Source organism: Lissotriton vulgaris, chromosome 9 (assembly GCF_964263255.1).
Source record: "Lissotriton vulgaris chromosome 9, aLisVul1.2, whole genome shotgun sequence".
Taxonomy (NCBI): Eukaryota; Metazoa; Chordata; class Amphibia; order Caudata; family Salamandridae; genus Lissotriton; species Lissotriton vulgaris.
The window spans coordinates 585,894,332-585,912,600 of NC_141697.1; the positions used below are offsets into that span (position 1 = coordinate 585,894,332).

At 46.1% G+C, this 18,269-nt stretch overlaps 1 protein-coding gene across 1 annotated transcript; it reads right to left on the bottom strand.

Moving 5' to 3' along the window:
* Positions 1-10,817: 10,817 nt before the first annotated feature.
* Positions 10,818-17,508, bottom strand: LOC147691886 (RNA-binding protein 14-like). Its single transcript, XM_086938162.1, has 2 exons — positions 17,329-17,508; positions 10,818-12,846 (listed from the first exon to the last, which is right to left on the bottom strand). Exon 2 carries the CDS (start codon positions 12,799-12,801, stop codon positions 11,887-11,889), a length of 915 nt encoding a protein of 304 aa, XP_086794288.1. The 5' UTR covers positions 12,802-12,846; positions 17,329-17,508; the 3' UTR covers positions 10,818-11,886.
* Between the last annotated feature and the right edge of the window lie 761 nt (positions 17,509-18,269).

Here is an 18,269-nt window from a genome sequence, read left to right on the forward strand (position 1 = left end):
TGCATTTACGTGACTTAGATGTATTGATATCACAAATAACAGTGCCTTGTAATTGTTGTAATAATTAATTCTTAAATAAAAAGGTATTGTAATTTATAATGGCAATAGCTTAAACATTTGTAAATACCTTTTGTGAAGATTATGTTCAGTGAATTTTATTGTGACGAAAATCCAAGAACAGAAGTGAAATATTAACATCTTTTTGTGACATTTGTAATAAAGCTGAGAACATATTTGAACCAGTTGTTGAATGGTTGCACAGATTGATGCTGTGATAGCGCATAGTGATGTTGTGGTACCACTGAGTGTTCCAGAGTGGTGCTTGGGTGGCCCCGAGTGATAATGGGGTGGCCCCGAGTGATAATGGGGTGGCCCCGAGTGATAATGGGGTGGCCCCGAGTGATAATGGGGTGGCCCCGAGTGATAATGGGGTGGCCCCGAGTGATAATGGGGTGGCCCCGAGTGATAATGGGGTGGCCCCGAGTGATAATGGGGTGGCAGAGGGGGAAGAATTGAAATGGAAAGGAAGGTGAGAACAGGAGAGGGGTAACGTATGCGAGGGACAGTGTAAAATATGAGAGAGAGGGAAACAAGGAGGTGAAGAGAGAAGAAACTGAGTGGAGGTACCCCAGAGAGAGATGGGGAGGATGGCGCAGAGAAAGGGGGAGTAAAACGACCTATGGATGGAATAAGAGGAGGATGGGCATGGGGAGAGAAGGAACAGGTGGAGAGTGGGTCATCTAAGAAGGAGAGAGTGCAGGAAGAGTAGCGAACTTAATCAGAAAAGAGGATGTGAGATGTAGGGGAGACGATGTAATTATAGACGGGTAGAATGAAAGCAAGGGCTGCTAAGGGAGAGAAGTAAATGCAAGGGCGGTAAGAGCGTAAAGATCGCCCATGCCATGTGTGACACTTTCAGACAGTCCTATCTTTTCAAGCAGCAGTGCATTACATTCTGGGACTTGTAGTTTCGCTTTTCCCACCACATTATGGACACACGAATGCTGTAAACGGGAAGCCGGAGTGGGTGGAGGCGTCACACATGATGGATGGGTGGGGGTGAAGGGGGGCAGGGTTGGGGGGGGGGGCACTTGCTAGCTCTTCATGAAATGGGTGGAGGGATGAGCAAGAGAGGTAAGAGGATGAGAGGAACGTGAAAGTGAGCGAGGAAGGCCTGGGGATGGGGGAGCACAGACTGTGGGGGCGGGACAGAGGAGGATGCGTCAAGAAACAGGAAGCTGTAAGTGAGGAAGATAGAATGAGAGAAAAGAGCGTGTGGGAGTCAGAGAGAAGAGGGGGGAGCAGCATTGAAATAGCGCTCATCGGGGAACTGAACACACCGAGGGCGGGCTGAGGCGTTCCCAGTGGGGGTGTGGAGAGGAGGGGGGTGGCATGGAGCGGTGGGGGAGACCTGGGGGGGGGGGGACTAACATCAGGGGAGGGAGGATGCATGAAGGAATCTGTGGGGCAGAAACCGCGGACCCCATGTGGAGGGAAGCCATAAGGGAAAGGCGGAAACAGGGGAGTGCAGAAGTGGGTGGCAGGGAAGGGTCCGCTGGACACGGGAGCGGGGCACGAGGAGGGAGGCGGGAGGAGAGGAGGCAAGAAGAGGGCCGGGTACCGGCAGAATAGATGTGATGGCAGTGGGGGTGCAAGAGAGGTCAGAAAGAATGGGGCGAAGGGCAGTGGAGGGAAGAGGTATCTGGCAATAGGGGTGGAGGGAAGAGGAGTTTTAGAGTAATGTGACAGAATGAGGGTGGGTGCACTGGGGTGGAAGGAAGGAAGCAGTGTGGCAAATTGGGGGTGAAGGGCAGTAGGGTGGACGAGTAGTGTCAAAAACAGTGGGGAGAAGCCAGGGTTGTGTATGGGGGTGGGCAGAGGGTAGAGGGGGGCAGGCAGAATGAAGGTAAAAGGGTGGTGGGGAGTGGGCAGGCAGCATACGGGTGAGTCAGTGGGGTAGAGCAGTAGTGTGACAGCATGAATAGCGGTGGACCGGTGGTGACGGGCAAAGCGGAGGTGGGGGCAGCGGGTGGTTAGGGTACAGTAACTGGCAAAGCGGGGGACTGCGGGTGGTTGGGGTAAAGTGACAGAGCAGAAGTGGGGCAGGGCAGCAGGTGGGGTGCCGTGTATGGGGGTGCCAGGCAGCAGGAGGACAGGTGCAGGGAAGTTAGACGTGATTAGGGATGCGGGGGACAGAGTGGTTAAGGGCAGGGGGGGGGGGGGGGGGGGGGGGGGCAGAAATGTTCGAGAGTTGGGCCGAAGACGGGATGGGGGTGATTGATGGGCGAAGCGAGTGGCAGTCTCAAAATGTTGGGGTACAGACAGATACAAATAATGGCTAGAAGCATAAGATGGTATGTGAGAGTGGCAGATACTTGGGACGCCGAGAGATTGGAGGTGGGACGGAGATGCCACAGAGAGGGGTGCAGATGGGAGTGTGAAGGGAGAGAGTTGGGGGTGGATGGAGGAAACTGCGACGGGGCTGGCAGGGATGGGGTGCACACAGGACACACGAGATGAAGCAGTGGGGGTGCCGCAGAGCACACGGGGCGCAGGAGTACTCGGCGGAAGTGCCGGAGAGTAGAGGCACCGGGAGATTGGCGGTGGGTGGCAGTGCCACCGAGCTGGGGAGCAGGAGATCAAGGGAGTGGCAGAGAGGGGGGCAGGCAAGATGCAGGTGGTGGGCGGGGTGCCAGAGATTTGGGGTGCAGGTGACGGACTGGGAGTGCTAGAGAGCGGGGGCACACAGGACATGATCGAGACAGGCAGGCAGACAGACAGGATGGGGGGATAAGCCGTGGCAGACAGGTGGATGCCCAGGAGCACACGTAGACACAGCAGCTGCCTCCTACCCTTCTGCTGGGCCGCTAGCCTTTCCTCGCTCGGCTTATGTAAAAGGCATTCGGCTTCTTTCGCAGCCTGAGCAATATTGCGTGAAATTAACTTAATCTTATTCAATCCTCCCTCTCCTTTTGTGGAAAAAAGAGAAACAAGCTCTTGGCATTGCTGTGGGGAGGCCGTGGGCAGCAAAAGCAGGGGTGAATAATTAGGGGGGGGGGGGGATGGAGAAATGCGAGAGTGAAAAGTAAAGCAGTAGGCGGGGAGCGGATCCCTTTGACGTGATGCTCCGAGGCAGGCAGCTCGGGGAGCAAATGGTAAAAAGCGCGTGCATGAGCACATGCACTCGACATAATCCGCGATGGTTTCAGAGCTTAGTTGGGCCTCTATACTCTCGTCCTATGATCGCTTGCGCGATTAATAGGACGAGGCCTAAAAAAGCATTTGCAATGCAATAGGTCTTGCATTTACGGGACTAAGCTATTGGCATTGTACTTGAAAAAGCCTTTTATTTAAGTTTTTAAAATCAAAAACATAAAAGGCAGTCATTTACAATCCTAACAGCTGAAATTCACGTAAATGCGGGTCCTATTGCATTGAACAAGCATTTCTACTTACCCATAAAAGTAAAATCTGTCGCCAAGTGTGACTGCTCGCAGCTGCTGTTTGCCACGGAGTTGCCTTCTTTCAGTACCGACCTCTATTTGGGGTGGGGGTTTGAAAAAAAAAAAAAAGGCATCGGGCCGCCATTGGTTCCTTCCCCCAGAGAGAAATTAAAGTGCGCTGCCGCCATAACAAGCATTGAAAATGCAACAGGAAAAAATTGGTTCCTTTCTGTGGTTCTTGTATTTGAAGTACAGTTTACTTTTAAGGACTTAGACACCTACAACATTTCTAATCTCAATGATATGTATCCAAGACTTGTTCCACAGTTATCTCTCAAAAAACAAAATTTTCTTTAAAATCAAATTTATTAAAAACTTCATCAGAATCAAAATACAGTATGTACTTAGTAATTCTACATTTAAAAACAATCACAATGTGTTAACATTCAGTACAAAATCCAAGTTCACAAAAATTCGCAAAGAGTTAAAAAAGGTAGCCAAGTTGTCGACGCGTTTCGGTGTTTTAAAATTGATGATACACCTTCCTCAGGACTACAAACACATTTCTTCAATTCAATTCGCAGTATTCAATTTGCGTTCTCAGTCTAAATCCTGGGGATAGATAAATCTTATCCTGAGAACGCAAATTGAATACAGCGAATTGAATTGAAGAAATGTGTTTGTAGTCCTGAGGAAGGTGTATCATCAATTTTAAAACACCGAAACGCGTCGACAACTTGGCTACCTTTTTTAACTCTTTGCGAATTTTTGTGAACTTGGATTTTGTACTGAATGTTAACACATTGTGATTGTTTTTAAATGTAGAATTACTAAGTACATACTGTATTTTGATTCTGATGAAGTTTTTAATAAATTTGATTTTAAAGAAAATTTTGTTTTTTGAGAGATAACTGTGGAACAAGTCTTGGATACATATCATTGAGATTAGAAATGTTGTAGGTGTCTAAGTCCTTAAAAGTAAACTGTACTTCAAATACAAGAACCACAGAAAGGAACCAATTTTTTCTTGTTTTGCTACTTTTCCCAGTCCTTTCTGGGTGTGTAAGGGAAAACTCTCTCTTTTGTTGAAAATGCAACAGGCCTAACCTTAGATTAAGTTAATGCCATTTGCTTTACTAATGGTATTGTATAGTAAAGCTAATGGTTTTAACTTAATGAAAGGAGAGACCAACTGCACTTTTAATGCTTGAATTGTTCTTCCTTCGCCTGCTCCTACCTCCCCCAGTGTTAACTTCACCCCCCCCCCCCCCCCCCCCCCCCCCCCCACCACCACCCTTGCTCCCTTCCGTTTTCGGCCTTTTTATTTTTAAAGGGGGTTGGTTTTAAATTTTTGGGTTTGGCTGGTGGGTGCCGTTTAATGTATGTACTATTTACCGCTGCGAGTGGCATCCACCATCTTGAAACTAATAACGAAAGAAAATGACCAGCGTCATGCTGTATGCGTGGCATACATGTAAATGTATAACGCATGACGTTGGGCGCCATCATACCATGACGTTTACAAGCACATAACAAGTCATTGTGCTATTTTTTGAAGGCCGAAACCATAGCAAAGCCAAAAAGGAAAAATAAATGAGACCTATTGGCTTAGCCAATGCTTGTTCAGCGCAGAGGAACTCGCACCAGAATGAAGCCTCAACACTCCCACCAGAAAAAGGCACGTGCGTGTTCAGTACGTCATTGCATGCGTGTGCCCCATCTGCAGGTGCAAAATGCACGCCGAACCTCAGCGTTTAAAAGGGGATGTTAGAGTGACTTTTCCCCACAGCCCCGCCTGTAGGGGGTGAGAGAGGGTGGGATTAAGGTGTAACTAAAGGGAATTTGGAAGGCTGAGATATGTTAGATCAGTAGCTGGAACAGCATGGGGTGTTCTTTAGGCATGCTTCATTGAGTTAATACAAAACAAGAGCTCTCTTCCAGCCCCCTCCCCTCTTCATTTATCACACAGCCGGGCTGAACCTTCACAGCTCCACAAAAGTGTTTGTGTTCGCTGAAACTGTGCTCTAGAAATGAAGGCCGAAGAAACAGGACGCCCTCACAACGCACAGACCCTATTTCACGCTTCTGAGGCAAGCTGGAAGAGGAGCCAGCACATGACACGGGGGAAAGCAGAACACGTTCCATTTTAGATAAATACATTTTATGGCAGGTACATCCTCTGTGGCGTGTCTTGGAGGACGAGATGAGCAATACTGCAAACACAGCTGCACAACACAAGCATCACTTCCCCACCCGAGCTTCCCCTATCCCGTGCGCAGGAGGCCTCCTTCAGAAAACTCCAAGCATGCCTCACTAGTAAAGTGTGGCTGAGGCCTACGTGCACCGCCATGGGTACGAACTTTGTGCAGGAGGCTGGCTGGACAAGTTGTGTAAAGGTGATCGGTGTGCTCTGCAACATTCTGCACAAACGTGCGGAGTCCCTTGTTTAAAAGTGCTGGACGTGCTCTTTGTGCAGTGTGTGAGCACTTTGTGTAAAAGTGCTAGATGTGGTTGTGCAACATTGTGGAGGCGACCTTTGTGCGGGGTGCTGATTGAGCTCTTGGTGTAAAAGTGCTGATTAAGCCTTTGTGCAAGGTGCTGGCATGGCCATGCGGGAGTGCTGGGAGATGAGGGTTTGGGGTGATTCTTTGGACACGCGTGCGGCAGACCAGCGTGTGGCATTGCTCTGCGGACAGCTCGCACTGATCCCGGCAGATCTCTGGGGGACGGGGTCTGGGTGCAGTTGGGCGATGGAGGGGTGGAGGATGGCATGGCGTTATTGGGGGGTTGTTTCTGGGCAGATGAGGTGACACGGGTGTCATCCAGAAGAAAAAAGTTTCCAGGTGGGGAGAACTGGGGGTTGCTGGCTGTGCGGAGATGAGGGGTTAATGGAATGCAGTCTAAGAGATGGACATGGTGACAGGGGAGACTCTGGGAGAGTCCTAGGGCTACTGCGGGTTAGAAGGGATGTGGGGCGCTGGCCTAGTGGTTGGGGGATTTGGAAGTGTGCAGTGCAGCGTTGCACGGTGGTGGCTTGCAAAGGGGGTGTTCCCCCCACCTCGGTGGGGGACAGCTGGGATTTGTCAGTGCTCAGGTGAAGGCGCAGTGCGAAGGTTGCAAGGAGGGGTGGGGGCACCAACCTAAGCAGAGGGGTGGGGGCACCAACCTAAGCAGCCAGACAAGGCACAGCGTGGGAGGCTTAGACACAGGGAAAGGGGGCTGTCCGAGTAAAGGAATTTATCAGAGGACAACAGGGAGGGCCGGTTATGGTTTATGGGGCGGGCTGGCGAATTGGGTCGGTACGGGGGCTGTTCCACCAGCCATGGCAGAGAGCAGGAATGGGCGGCAGTTATTACAATGGCAGGAGTAATTTGCTCACTGGGGCAAGGAGGCACCGGGACGGCAATAGAACAGAGCGCAATCACAGGTAGAGAGGGTGATGCAAGTGTTGGGCACCGCAGGTGGCCTCAACCCTTCCTCACAGCTGAGTCAGAGTGAGGGAGAGTCTTGCTCTGGGATATGTTATTCCAGTTGTCTGGTGAGTGTGATCTCTCGGGTGGAGTGTGCCCATGGGGCCACGGCTACCGGACATGTTTTGTGGGGGGGAGGGGGGGCCAGAGCAGGAGTGGCACCAGGCGACGTGACGTGAGTGGACTTTTGTCCTGGCGGCAATGTTGAAGGAGGCGGGCCGGTTGAGCATAGTTGGGTACAGAATGATTGTCACTTTGTTCCCTGCTGGAGCGCAGAAGTAGAATGTAGGTGCGGGCCCGGAGGGGCCAAGGATTGGGTCGATACCTACTGGTTGCATCCATTTAAATAGTGATGGCAGTTGCTCCTCCGCCGTAGCTCCCTTGGTTGAGTCAGCCATATTCAGTTCTGCAATCAAAGGTGCCCAGTTCGCTGTGGTGCGGTGCTGGTGATCATGCGTGGGGTCTTTCGTCCATTACATGGACCCTGGTAGGGTGCTTGGACCGCACCAACCAGAGGCAGACTATTTCTGGTGCAGGCAAGAGCGCTGGGGCAGGACAAGGGGGGAGTCGACAGACTAGTATTAAGGCAAACGCAAGGCGAGTGGTTTTTTTATTTTCCATATTCTGTCATCTGTTGGCGGCGACCCCCCAACCCCCGGGATCTTACCTGCACCAGCCGTACCGGTTCTTGTCCTTGAGAACAACCATTTTAAGAGGCACGTTCGGATCCATGTGTGCATGGTTTGCGGACAACATTTTTTTTATTCATTGAGCAAAAGTTTAGTCTATTAAATGCAGCAGACACCGCAAACTCATTTACGACACTTTACTCTACACGTTAACTCCATTTATCTTTTTGCCAACCAGGTTTGGAACGGGAAATGAAACGAAAAAAAATGAGTGGGTCATTTATGTGGGTGAGCGTGCATGCCCATATAAAATTACAAACTTTTTTTATTTAGCCATGGGGCACACTATCGGGGATGCTGTACAGCACAATTAAAAACCTTTTCATGGCTAATAGATCTTGTAGGCAAGACCTATTGGCTTTGCAAATGCTTGTTCTATGTCCGTTCAACTGGCATTCATAATTTGCTTTTGCCCGCCACAGCATATAACACTGAAACGAGTAAATCCACTTCATCCATTGGTTCTATTGTACTGACGCATTTACCTGATCACATGTCCAAATCCTCCCCAAATGAGAGGCACTTCATTCAGTGTGACTGATGTTGTGGCGCCAATCCTTTGAATTATCAATGTGTGTAAACGGTGTTCAGGTCCCAATAATTCTAAAGCAATAGCGCCCTTTCCCTGCACCAATAAGAATATTTTTCTGTGATGTGCATTAAAACTAGAATGCGTTTGTCTACCTGTGTGCTAAGTTCACATGCCTGCTAGGAAGTAATTAGGTTTATAAATGGCATGCTATAAACAATTTATACTTTTTCTGGCAAGCACATGGTTGCCATTTTGTGGCATATTTTTCACTTTGTGCATATGCTTGCTACAAATAATTAAAATATGATCACTGCTAAAGCTTGCCAGACCTAATGTATTTGCCAATGCTTGTTTTGCATGTATTGTAGAATTCAACTCAATGTGCGCATTCTAAAAAATATCTATCAGCTATTTTCATGTTTGCATTCAGGATGTTGCAGTTGGCCTTACAGCCCAGGTGCAAAGGAGCTCATACTTGCTGCACTGAGACTGACCAGAGAAGTGTGGCTCACTGGTTAGGAGGCAGACCCTGATGCAGAGGTCAGACCCGGGACCAGGGTTAAATTCCAGACGCGGCAGGGTCTTGAGCTCAAAAATGTCCACGGACTCGATAATTCTCGCCTCGGTGCCTACTTGAATCATGGGTTCACACTCTGCAACTCTGGGCAATAACTTGCTTAATCTCCACTACGGCCCCACCGCGATGGGATGCCTGGTCTTCACCTTGGGGATGCCCAGTAGGGGTTATCTTGCAGGGAAAGCCAGGATGAGTTCTCAAAGCAAGCGTAAGAGACCTGTCGGTGATTTGGCGCTATATAAATCGAAATTAACATAACTGATGGCCATTCATGCTGGTGACATGTGGAGGTTGCGCCAGCTAGTCTGCTCTACAGCTTTCAACAGATTATAGCTCTGTTGAGGGTCGGTGTTGCTGCACAGCGATGGTGGCAGTAAAGGGACACTTCCTATCACATTACCACCAATGATAATAGCACAAAAGTAAAGCTGCACAAGGCTGTCGGACATGCAGGCAGAAATACTAACACAAAAAAACACAAACAGCAGTTATGAGAGCTGATCTGAATGGCGAAGAACTGGAAATAAAAACCGGGAACTAAAATGTAAGCCAGCCAAATTAGTCTTCGGCCTCAGACCTATTACGCCACCCTTCCAATCAAAATTTCCCAATCCTGGCCCTTTACGCCCCTTGATAGAGGCGCCATTCTCAAAACGTATCTCTATATGATGTATATAGAGGAGAGGTGGGAAACCGATATAAACAATTTAACTTATTCAGCAGACATTTTAGGGAGTTTATGAATACGATGTGGGTACAGCGAACCAGGTGTCTTTAAAGAAAATTAAACAAAATTAATTTCAACATGTGGGTGAGACAACTGAAGGGACCGTACTGTGGTAGTCTTAAAATAGTAATTTAATTTGCTCAAAAGACAATAGAAATAAACTATAATTCACTAAGAGTAGCCTAGCATGGAGTAAAGTAGTATGGAAACCAATTATTCATTAATTCGGACTGGTGATGAATGTGGGTCTATCTTTAACAATGTACGTAGTGAGATGAATTCGTATAAGTGATAATCTGCACATGCTTAACTCGTGTGTGCACCAGCATCTATCTGCATCAAAACACTTCAAATAAGTCTTACACAAAAACAGGCTAATGAAAGAAAGTGTTATATGCCTGCCAAAAGCAATGTCAAAGGAAGGCTGCCATGCACAGCCTCTATATTTCACGTTCTGCCTAAAACGATGCAACATCTTACTCTAAAAGCTACATAAGTGGAAAACCTGTGATTGATGTCAGAGCATTTCAGAGGTAAGGGGACCACACTTGTAAAGGAAGCCAATGGCTACAGTTGACTTAGTCTTCTATGAAACGCAATGCACACTCAAAATCTTCAGGGAACAAGAAAAAGTGGTCACAACAAATCTTGATCAAAAGGACTCAAGACAGTGGCCTCACCTGAACTCTAAATGTTGAAAAGGGCACTCGTTGAAACAGAATTCGAAAGCATGGGAGGGCACATATAGGACAACATATGGTGCTGGTCATCGAGAAAATCATTGACACGAGCAGTTTCACATTCTAGCTAGATAAAAGGAGACTTTGGAGTCCCTAACAGGTTAGAAACCTGTTTTTTATGTAGGCAATGCTAATAAAACAAAACCATAAGCCACAGAAACATTGTTTACTGTACAGCGCACAGGTAATCCTCGCCGCCTAGCATGAAGCCTAAAACGATCAGTGAGTGTTATGGTCTTTAACCACAATTAGAGAAGGGGCTTGCTTGTCCACATCACGTGAAAACCATCGACCCCCATAAGAATCATCGCACCCTTCAACACAACATGGGAGAGGGTTTAAAGAGAACACCACACCAATGAGCGCTAATTCATAACTAGTCTATGTACCTAAAGTGCACCATAAAGGCGTTCGAGAACGAAAACAGTCCATCGGCAAGAGATTCTAAAGGTGGAAGGGCGGAAGACATACTTACTACGATCGTTTAATACTTACAATTCTGTGGGAAACTCAGACGCTTCTGACTGTTCCTTGATGGATACCACAGGATACCAAGTTTAGAGTAAATGTTTTCACACACAAGATAACTACATTTTAAGCGGTAAAAAGCGCACATGGCAAAGGGAGACTAGAATGATAGGCGGTCTGTAAAAGTGGTTTGTTTAATAATGCACATAAAGTGGGACAGTTGACAAATCTAACTTATCATTCACACAAAACCTCGTCATTTTAATAACTGAAGCTACAGACACAAGAACATAATGCTCTACATTGAATTCCAGGTTTTTCTTTTAAAAAAAAATAAACCCTAGATGGACCCAATTCCAGCTTAGAAAGAAAGGGGGCTTGCAGAGCCAGGCAATGAAAACAATTCAACAGTAAACTCCCCCCTAAAATTGATTAAAAAAATACCAACAACCATAATTATATTGGAAAAAATAACGTCCACGGTTCATCCGTTAGCGGCTCTCTTTTTTTCGTAACTGGCGAAGCGGCTGCGAAGTTTCAAACATTCGGGTCATCTCGGCAGATTTCGCAATAAACGCAGCGGTCACATTTTAAACGTTCGGAAGACAGCGGTCATCTTAGGTACTTTTGGATAGTCGGTTTCTCCAGCTATTCGTGTGACAGCGGTTCTCTTTTATCAGCACTCAATACCAATGCCGCTGCCATGGGGACATTTTTAAGATGACGGTCGAATGTTGTGGTCACCCATGAAACAGGCAGACCCATTTGGCGCTCGGGAAACAGGGTCTGCGCTTTCTTTTTTTCGTGTTAAGAGTACCACGGTGGTGTGCGTTAACGGTCAGCGCCATACCCACAACCACTCCCCTAAACTAGTGACATCCCACGAGGAAAAAAATACAAGTGAAACATTACTTACAGATTCAGCTGCTGCTTAGATGACTTCCGAGGCAAACTGATGAATTAACCAAAATTAAAAAAAAAATTCAGCTCAAGTCAAAGTGTGTCTGTGTGGTGAGTTAGGGCCGAAAGCCACAAAAACAGTTTCTAGTTTACTTGCATTAACAGCAGGGCACCATAGTTTGGTGCATGCGAACATTAAACAACTACATCTTGTGAAAATGTTAAGTTTTAAGAGGAGGTCATATACATTACCAATCCTCGTTACTGAGATCTAGACAAAGACGCAATTCTAGACATTTAAGCTTTTATCACTACCCCACTGCTTAAAGGCCATGATACTTTAGTACGAATGACTTGTATATCCATTGCTGTATCTCTCATAGTAATCTTCGGCACTGTAGCCAGCCCCCACACTATAATGAGAGTATGGGGAGGTGTAGCTCTGGCTGTAGCTTTGGCCATACCCTGGGCTTAGGCTGTAATGGTCAGCATACTGAGACAATGATCTTCTGCTTATAGGACTCCTTTCCCTGTAAGAGGAGGGCAACAAGGCCGAGGCGGCGGCAGACAAGGCTGCATCTGAAGACAATGAAGAAGAGCCCAGGACCCTGTCGTAGGCAGACCGCAATGAAGCACGGTCGTACAGATCATAGGCGTACCGCTCCAAGTAATCGCGGTCATACCTAGACGAATAGGATGGAGGCGGTGGTGGAGGGATACGCTCCCGGTGGAAGAAATAGCTAGAGGATGGTGGAGGAGAGTGTGACATTGGGCCACCTGGGCCACCTCTTTCCCCTTTGTTAGCATTATTACTCTTGGACAGGGTTACAAAGAGCTTTTGGTCTTCTAGACGGTGGTCGTTGAGGTTCACGATGGCATCCATGGCATCACGTTCTCTGGCCATGTGGACAAAGGCATAGTTCTTAACAATGTCACACTCCACTACCCTCCCATACTTCTCAAAGAGGGCCTTGATGTCAGAAGTGGTGACCTTGCTGGAAACGTTTCCCACGTAGATTTTGGTGGCATTTCTAATCTTCGAAGTGGCATACTCCACCGTTAGAGTGGAGCCCTTGAAGGAATGCTTGTGCAGCTCATTGATCGCCTTGTTGGCTTCGGCTTCACGCTCCATGTGCACAAAGGCATAGTTCTTCAGGACATCACACTCGTTTACCTTGCCGTGTTTCTCAAAGAGCCCTCTCAGGTCCTCGCTGGTGACCGAGGAGGAAAGCCCTCCGACGAAGATCTTTACCATCTTGCAACACTGGTTAACACGTCAGAGATGCAATAGACTGTGCTCCTGAAAAAAGAAAGGTGTTGTCAGACTCAAGGTGAAAAAATATACATCATCTGCAGGACAAGAATCTTCCAAAGGACGTGGATACCGTTTTTAAGTAAAGCACATTCAGAGAAATTAAGAGTGCGAACAAACATTTAGACATTAAATGTAGCGTATACGATCCATTTTAGGTTGACAATGAACTGTAAACAGATACAGACGCAAGAGCTATTCGCTTTCTTAAAGTGTTCTAGCCTTGGTATAGAACAGTACGTCGTGAAAGAGGGTCATGGGTGGAAGAGTGTACGGGAGTATATTAATGTGGAGTGGGGCAAAGGGAGTTGCGCAAAGGGTCGAAGAGTGGTCTATTGAGAAGTAGACTGTCGTAGAGTGCCGGAGTGTAGTAGAGCAGAATTGCATAAGCCCAGTGAAGTAAAATTGAGTGGCATAGAGAGGAATGGCATGGAGTGTCGTAGAGTGAAGTAGTGAGTAGATTAGAGGGGAGGAAAGCGGCACGCAGTGGCGTTTAGCTGGGAAGAGCGGTTGCCAAAGCGCAGGGTCATGGAGGGGCGTGAGTGTCATAGTGGACGGACTGGAGTGTCATGTCGTAGACTAATGTGGTAGCGCAATGCAACTACAGACAACACATTTTCAATTGAAATGACCATTACATTTGCAAAGGACTGTAGTTTTAATGAAAATTATACAGGGTGCAAACAATATTTGCAAACAGCATCACCTGTTGGTCTGATTTTTGTCTTATTTCACAACACTTAAAAACATTGGCAATTTGTGCCATCCTAATTCCGATATATTCTGAATTATCTGCAGTTCCTTAACAGACATCTAAATGTTGTTGTGTGGTAGAAAAAAAGCCTTTCCTTTCACAGCCCCAGCAATTGTCACAAATAGCCTCACTGAAGTTGGAGAAAGAAAAGTTAACACCAAGCTCCCTCAGAAGACAGCCTGACATTGGACCTCCATCTTTGAATGCAAAGTAAACGTGGCAAGATAAAAACAAGATTTAAAGGCCCGTTTACCAAAAGCAAGCCCTGGTAGAGAAACACAGTAAAGAGAATATCTTCTAAGGGAGGGACGAACTCAAGCCGGACAGCCTAACACAAAGCCATCAAGTGAATGTGAGTTACAAAGCAAATAGTAAGCAAAGGGCAGAAACGAATTACCAGGGAATCTTTTCAAATGTCCCCAAGATATCGTTAGCCAAATGTCGGGTTAGATTCAACCTAAAAAGTTGCGATCTGCACAAAATGTCTAGGTGCAGAAGTAAGGAATTGCCTTACCTGCGGAAAGGATTACCCTGTTATGATAATCAAATACCGAGAAGGCAAAAATGTGACAAAAAAGTGCAAATTCAATGTACCTCGTGAATTTAAGTAATACATAAAAAAGTGCACCTTTCCCTGTAGTACTCCAGTGCCGCTATTCACCAAATATTGGATTTAACACGATTAACTATATTATTACTTTTAGCATGCCCAAAAACAAGAGCTAAATAATATAATGTAGCTTTTACTCCAGATGTTAATAAATGTTTGCTTCAAATCCTAGAACTGATGTTGGAGTTTCAGATCACATGGGACTATTTAACCAATTGCTTGGGACAAGACGTTTATTAAAAAAGTGAGCCATGTTCTCTGTAGGCCGTATGACCTTTTAACTTGGCAATTAAATATGTTCTCATTTCTCAAATAAATATGTGCTAATTTCTCCAACTATGATCATTATTAATGAAGCTTAATGAACAGGCTGTTTGAAATTGATTCCAATAGCAAAGTTACATATTTTCATAGGACCTAATATTTTTGTGACTATCACACCCTCTAATACATGTTACGCATAACAATGTAGGTTGGTCAATTTATTCGCCCAAGTGCATTCAAACGTTGAAAATTAATGTAATTTAGGAGTATTCAGTTTTGAATATTTTGATTTTCACCCCATTTTTTTAAATGATTCCCAGTGTTTATTATAACCATCGCAGGAGGAATAAAAGACTGAAGGAAAAAGACCTAGCTACACCTCCCCCTTGTGCAGAAGTCCATGATGAAGTACACGTTTTAGACGTTGACCCAAAAATCCGACCAGTCACTTATGACTGTTAACCAATGTACACTCACTATTTGCTCTACGGCTCTTGTTGTAATGTCTTAAGAGTGATGGGATGTGTACATGGCAGAAATTCAACAGGTCTTCAGCGTTGGTTTTATACTATCTTAAATCCTTAAAACTTTCTCCGTGCATGTACTGCGCAGTAGAAAATCTGCCCCCCCCCCCCCCCCACCAGGATAGTGCGGCATAAGTATGCAATTTTTGCGTCACAAAAATGACAATTTTGCGGCATTATTGCTGCACCTTATTTTACTCCGAATCATTCCTTTTCAGCTTCAAATCAATAAAACGTTTTAGCAGAGTATTCCACATTGAAATAGGCACGTTTACAGTTTCTGCCGCTCTGCAGAAGCACAACTCCAATCCTAACCTTGCGGGGAGGGGCCATAGTCCCTGGGATGTTCCAACACACATGCATGCACCCCTGCCGGAAAGCAGTGCCTCCTGGATCCTTGGGGCATGTTACCGCCTCCTCAGGAACCCTAGACGCAGAATCATAGTGGGTGGAGAAACTTGTGGTAGTGGAGTACGGTTTCCATAGGCATACGGTAACTCCGATACAAATATTACTTCGAGATGATCAGACCAGAAAGTACAGCTTTGCCTCAGCCATCACAAAGGAATGCATAAGGATATCCCTGAAAGGAAATACTCACGCATCCAAATATATATTTATTTTCAGTTCAGCAGCTGAGAAATGAATCATTTTGAGTTTCTCCTCTCATTACTCTGAGGCTAAAGGATCCAATGGATGGGCTATGCTGCATATGAATGCATCCCTGTTTGCCTCTTCCCTCATTTACAAAACAGCCGTCTGAGCGTTTAATGCCGAACTTTAGGTGCTTTTGCCTAAAAACAAAGGGGGCGGTGTGGTACAACGACCTAAATAGACCTTCTCACCAGCATTTAATTGGAGTAGCTTTAAACTTCATGGTTACAAAATTGTAATTTTAAAGAGGCTATGTAAGGTTATCAGAGGGAGTGATTAAGACACTTCCTAAAATGTGGGGAATCATGCTCAAAATACTTTGATTCTGGGCAAATCACGTAATCTCATGTGCCTAAAAAATTGTGACCATGTTTAACGCAACTAGGCTCATGCAAAGTGCTCCAACACCTTTGGGTGGAGTCTCTGCACTGTTTAAAAAAAAAAAGTGTGGCACAAGGTCATTTATTGTTAAGCTTTTAATTTCACTTTGTTAACTACTTTCTTGCCTTCACGGATCTGCACATTAAATAACAAAACCCTAACAAAAGGGTTTCTTTTTAGCCACCTTTTTGAAACTGCCACCACACTCAATGAGCTCAGTCCCCATAACACTCGGGATCACAGTTCCTATACTTTTTCATGCACGTGTGTGAGGCAGCCCCCCCCGGAATGCAGTAACAGACCCAAGGGGGCGCGCCCCATAGTTTGAAGACTTTTTTCCCGGGGCCTCGCTCCCTACAACACGCATTGCAAACCAGGTTGCCTAGCCTCATTTCGTGTGGGTGTACACCTACAAGATGGCCACAAGATGTCCTCGTTTACCAAAAGTTGGGAATATAAGCGACAAAAAAAATCTTAATCTTTACACGAGCCTTTGTCGGCCTCGTGGACACCAAATCATATCAGTTCATGTACTCTCCACATTTCGCGGGCAGTTTTATAAAAAGCGCGGTCTTTTCATAACTGTCGAATTTGCGTTTTTTGCAAATCGTGAAATCCTTCAGAGTTTGCAAAATGTCTCACGCCGGTAGAACATTAAATCCTCTGTGCATTAACCCTTATTATCTTGAGGGAACTTTAAGACTAGAAAACATGGATGGCGTCAGCAATCGCATTAACCATAGTTCTCTTACCACTATAAAAACCTGATGTTTACTTTATACGCCAAGGAGCGGGTACCTCGGTTAAAAAATGAAGCCAGTTTAGAACAAATTAAGCAAGACTTAACAGACTGCCCGTCCCACATGTCCCTGCTGGTAATTTCTGAACAGTCTGGGTATTAGGCGGGAAAAAAATGGGCGAAAACCCGACCTCATAGGTGTGGTGAGGCGGGCGTAGGCCCGTCTGCGGCGTTGGGAAACTGTGCCTAGGACACACAAAAAAGGCCAGGGAGGCGGAGGCCTCGGTAGACTAGGCGTACTACAGTAGTGAGTGAAGATCGAAAACAGGCCTTTTTTCCGATAGGGACAACTACTAACTACTTTGTGCACAGGAAACGCGGCCATTTCGCGGTCTCTGTTCGAGCTCTATTCCCGTAAAGCCTCAGGCCTCAATTCTCAGACTCTCTTTTCTAAGTAAATAATTACTCTCTCTTCGTCAATACACCCTCACGGCAGTTGTCTCATAATCTTGGTCGGTTCGAGGCAGGGTAAAGGTAAACTCACCTCTTTACAACTCAGCAACCTTCCGCTCCGCGCCTCTCTCCTCGCAGTGTGAGCAACAAAATGGTGAACAAGAACTTCCGCCGGAAGCTGGGGGGACTTTGCTGAGGAAAACTGGGAGGAGCTTGAAAACGTCAGCACGCCACTAGGCGGCCATTTTAGACTGGCTACGTTTCTCTTTTCAAAATGAGATGGTGTACGGGTGATTTATAGATTAGAGTAAACACGTCGTTTTAGACCCCCCCCCCCCCCCCTCCAAACTGACGGAGACGTGTTACGTGCGAACAAGCATTGGCAAAGAACAACCATTACAGTTCATGAGGGGATGCCAATGTTGTTCTGCTGTATACAGTATGGGCATGCAACATGACAGCGTATCAAAAGTGAAAAGTGCGAAATATGGCAAGAAATATCCGGGTGAGGGTGGTACTTTCTCCTTTGACATATACTGAAGCAGAGACGATTTCAGGCGGGAAATAGTTAAAAATAAAGGGATTTTGGCTTGAAAAATCATGAGGGATTCCAATGTTGTTCTGGTGTATGGGCACGCAACATGACAACGTTCTGAAAGTGAAAAGTGCGAAATATGGCAAGAAATATCCGGGTGAGGGTGGTACTTTCTCCTTTGACATATACTGAAGCAGAGACGATTTCAGGCGGAAAATAGTTAAAAATAAAGCCATTTGGCTTGAAAAATCATGAGACTTCACCTGAATGGAGTCTGTTGGCATTTATGTATAGGGTGGCCAGATTTTGAAACCAAACGTCCAAGACATTCCACAAACATAGACATAGGACTGCAATTTGTAATCGACTGAGGGGCATTTATAGAATGACTTTAATTTACAGGGCCCACACAGTTGGGGCTGGCATTTGGGGGGAGGGGGGGACACAGACGCAGAATATATATATATATATATATATATATATATATATATATATAT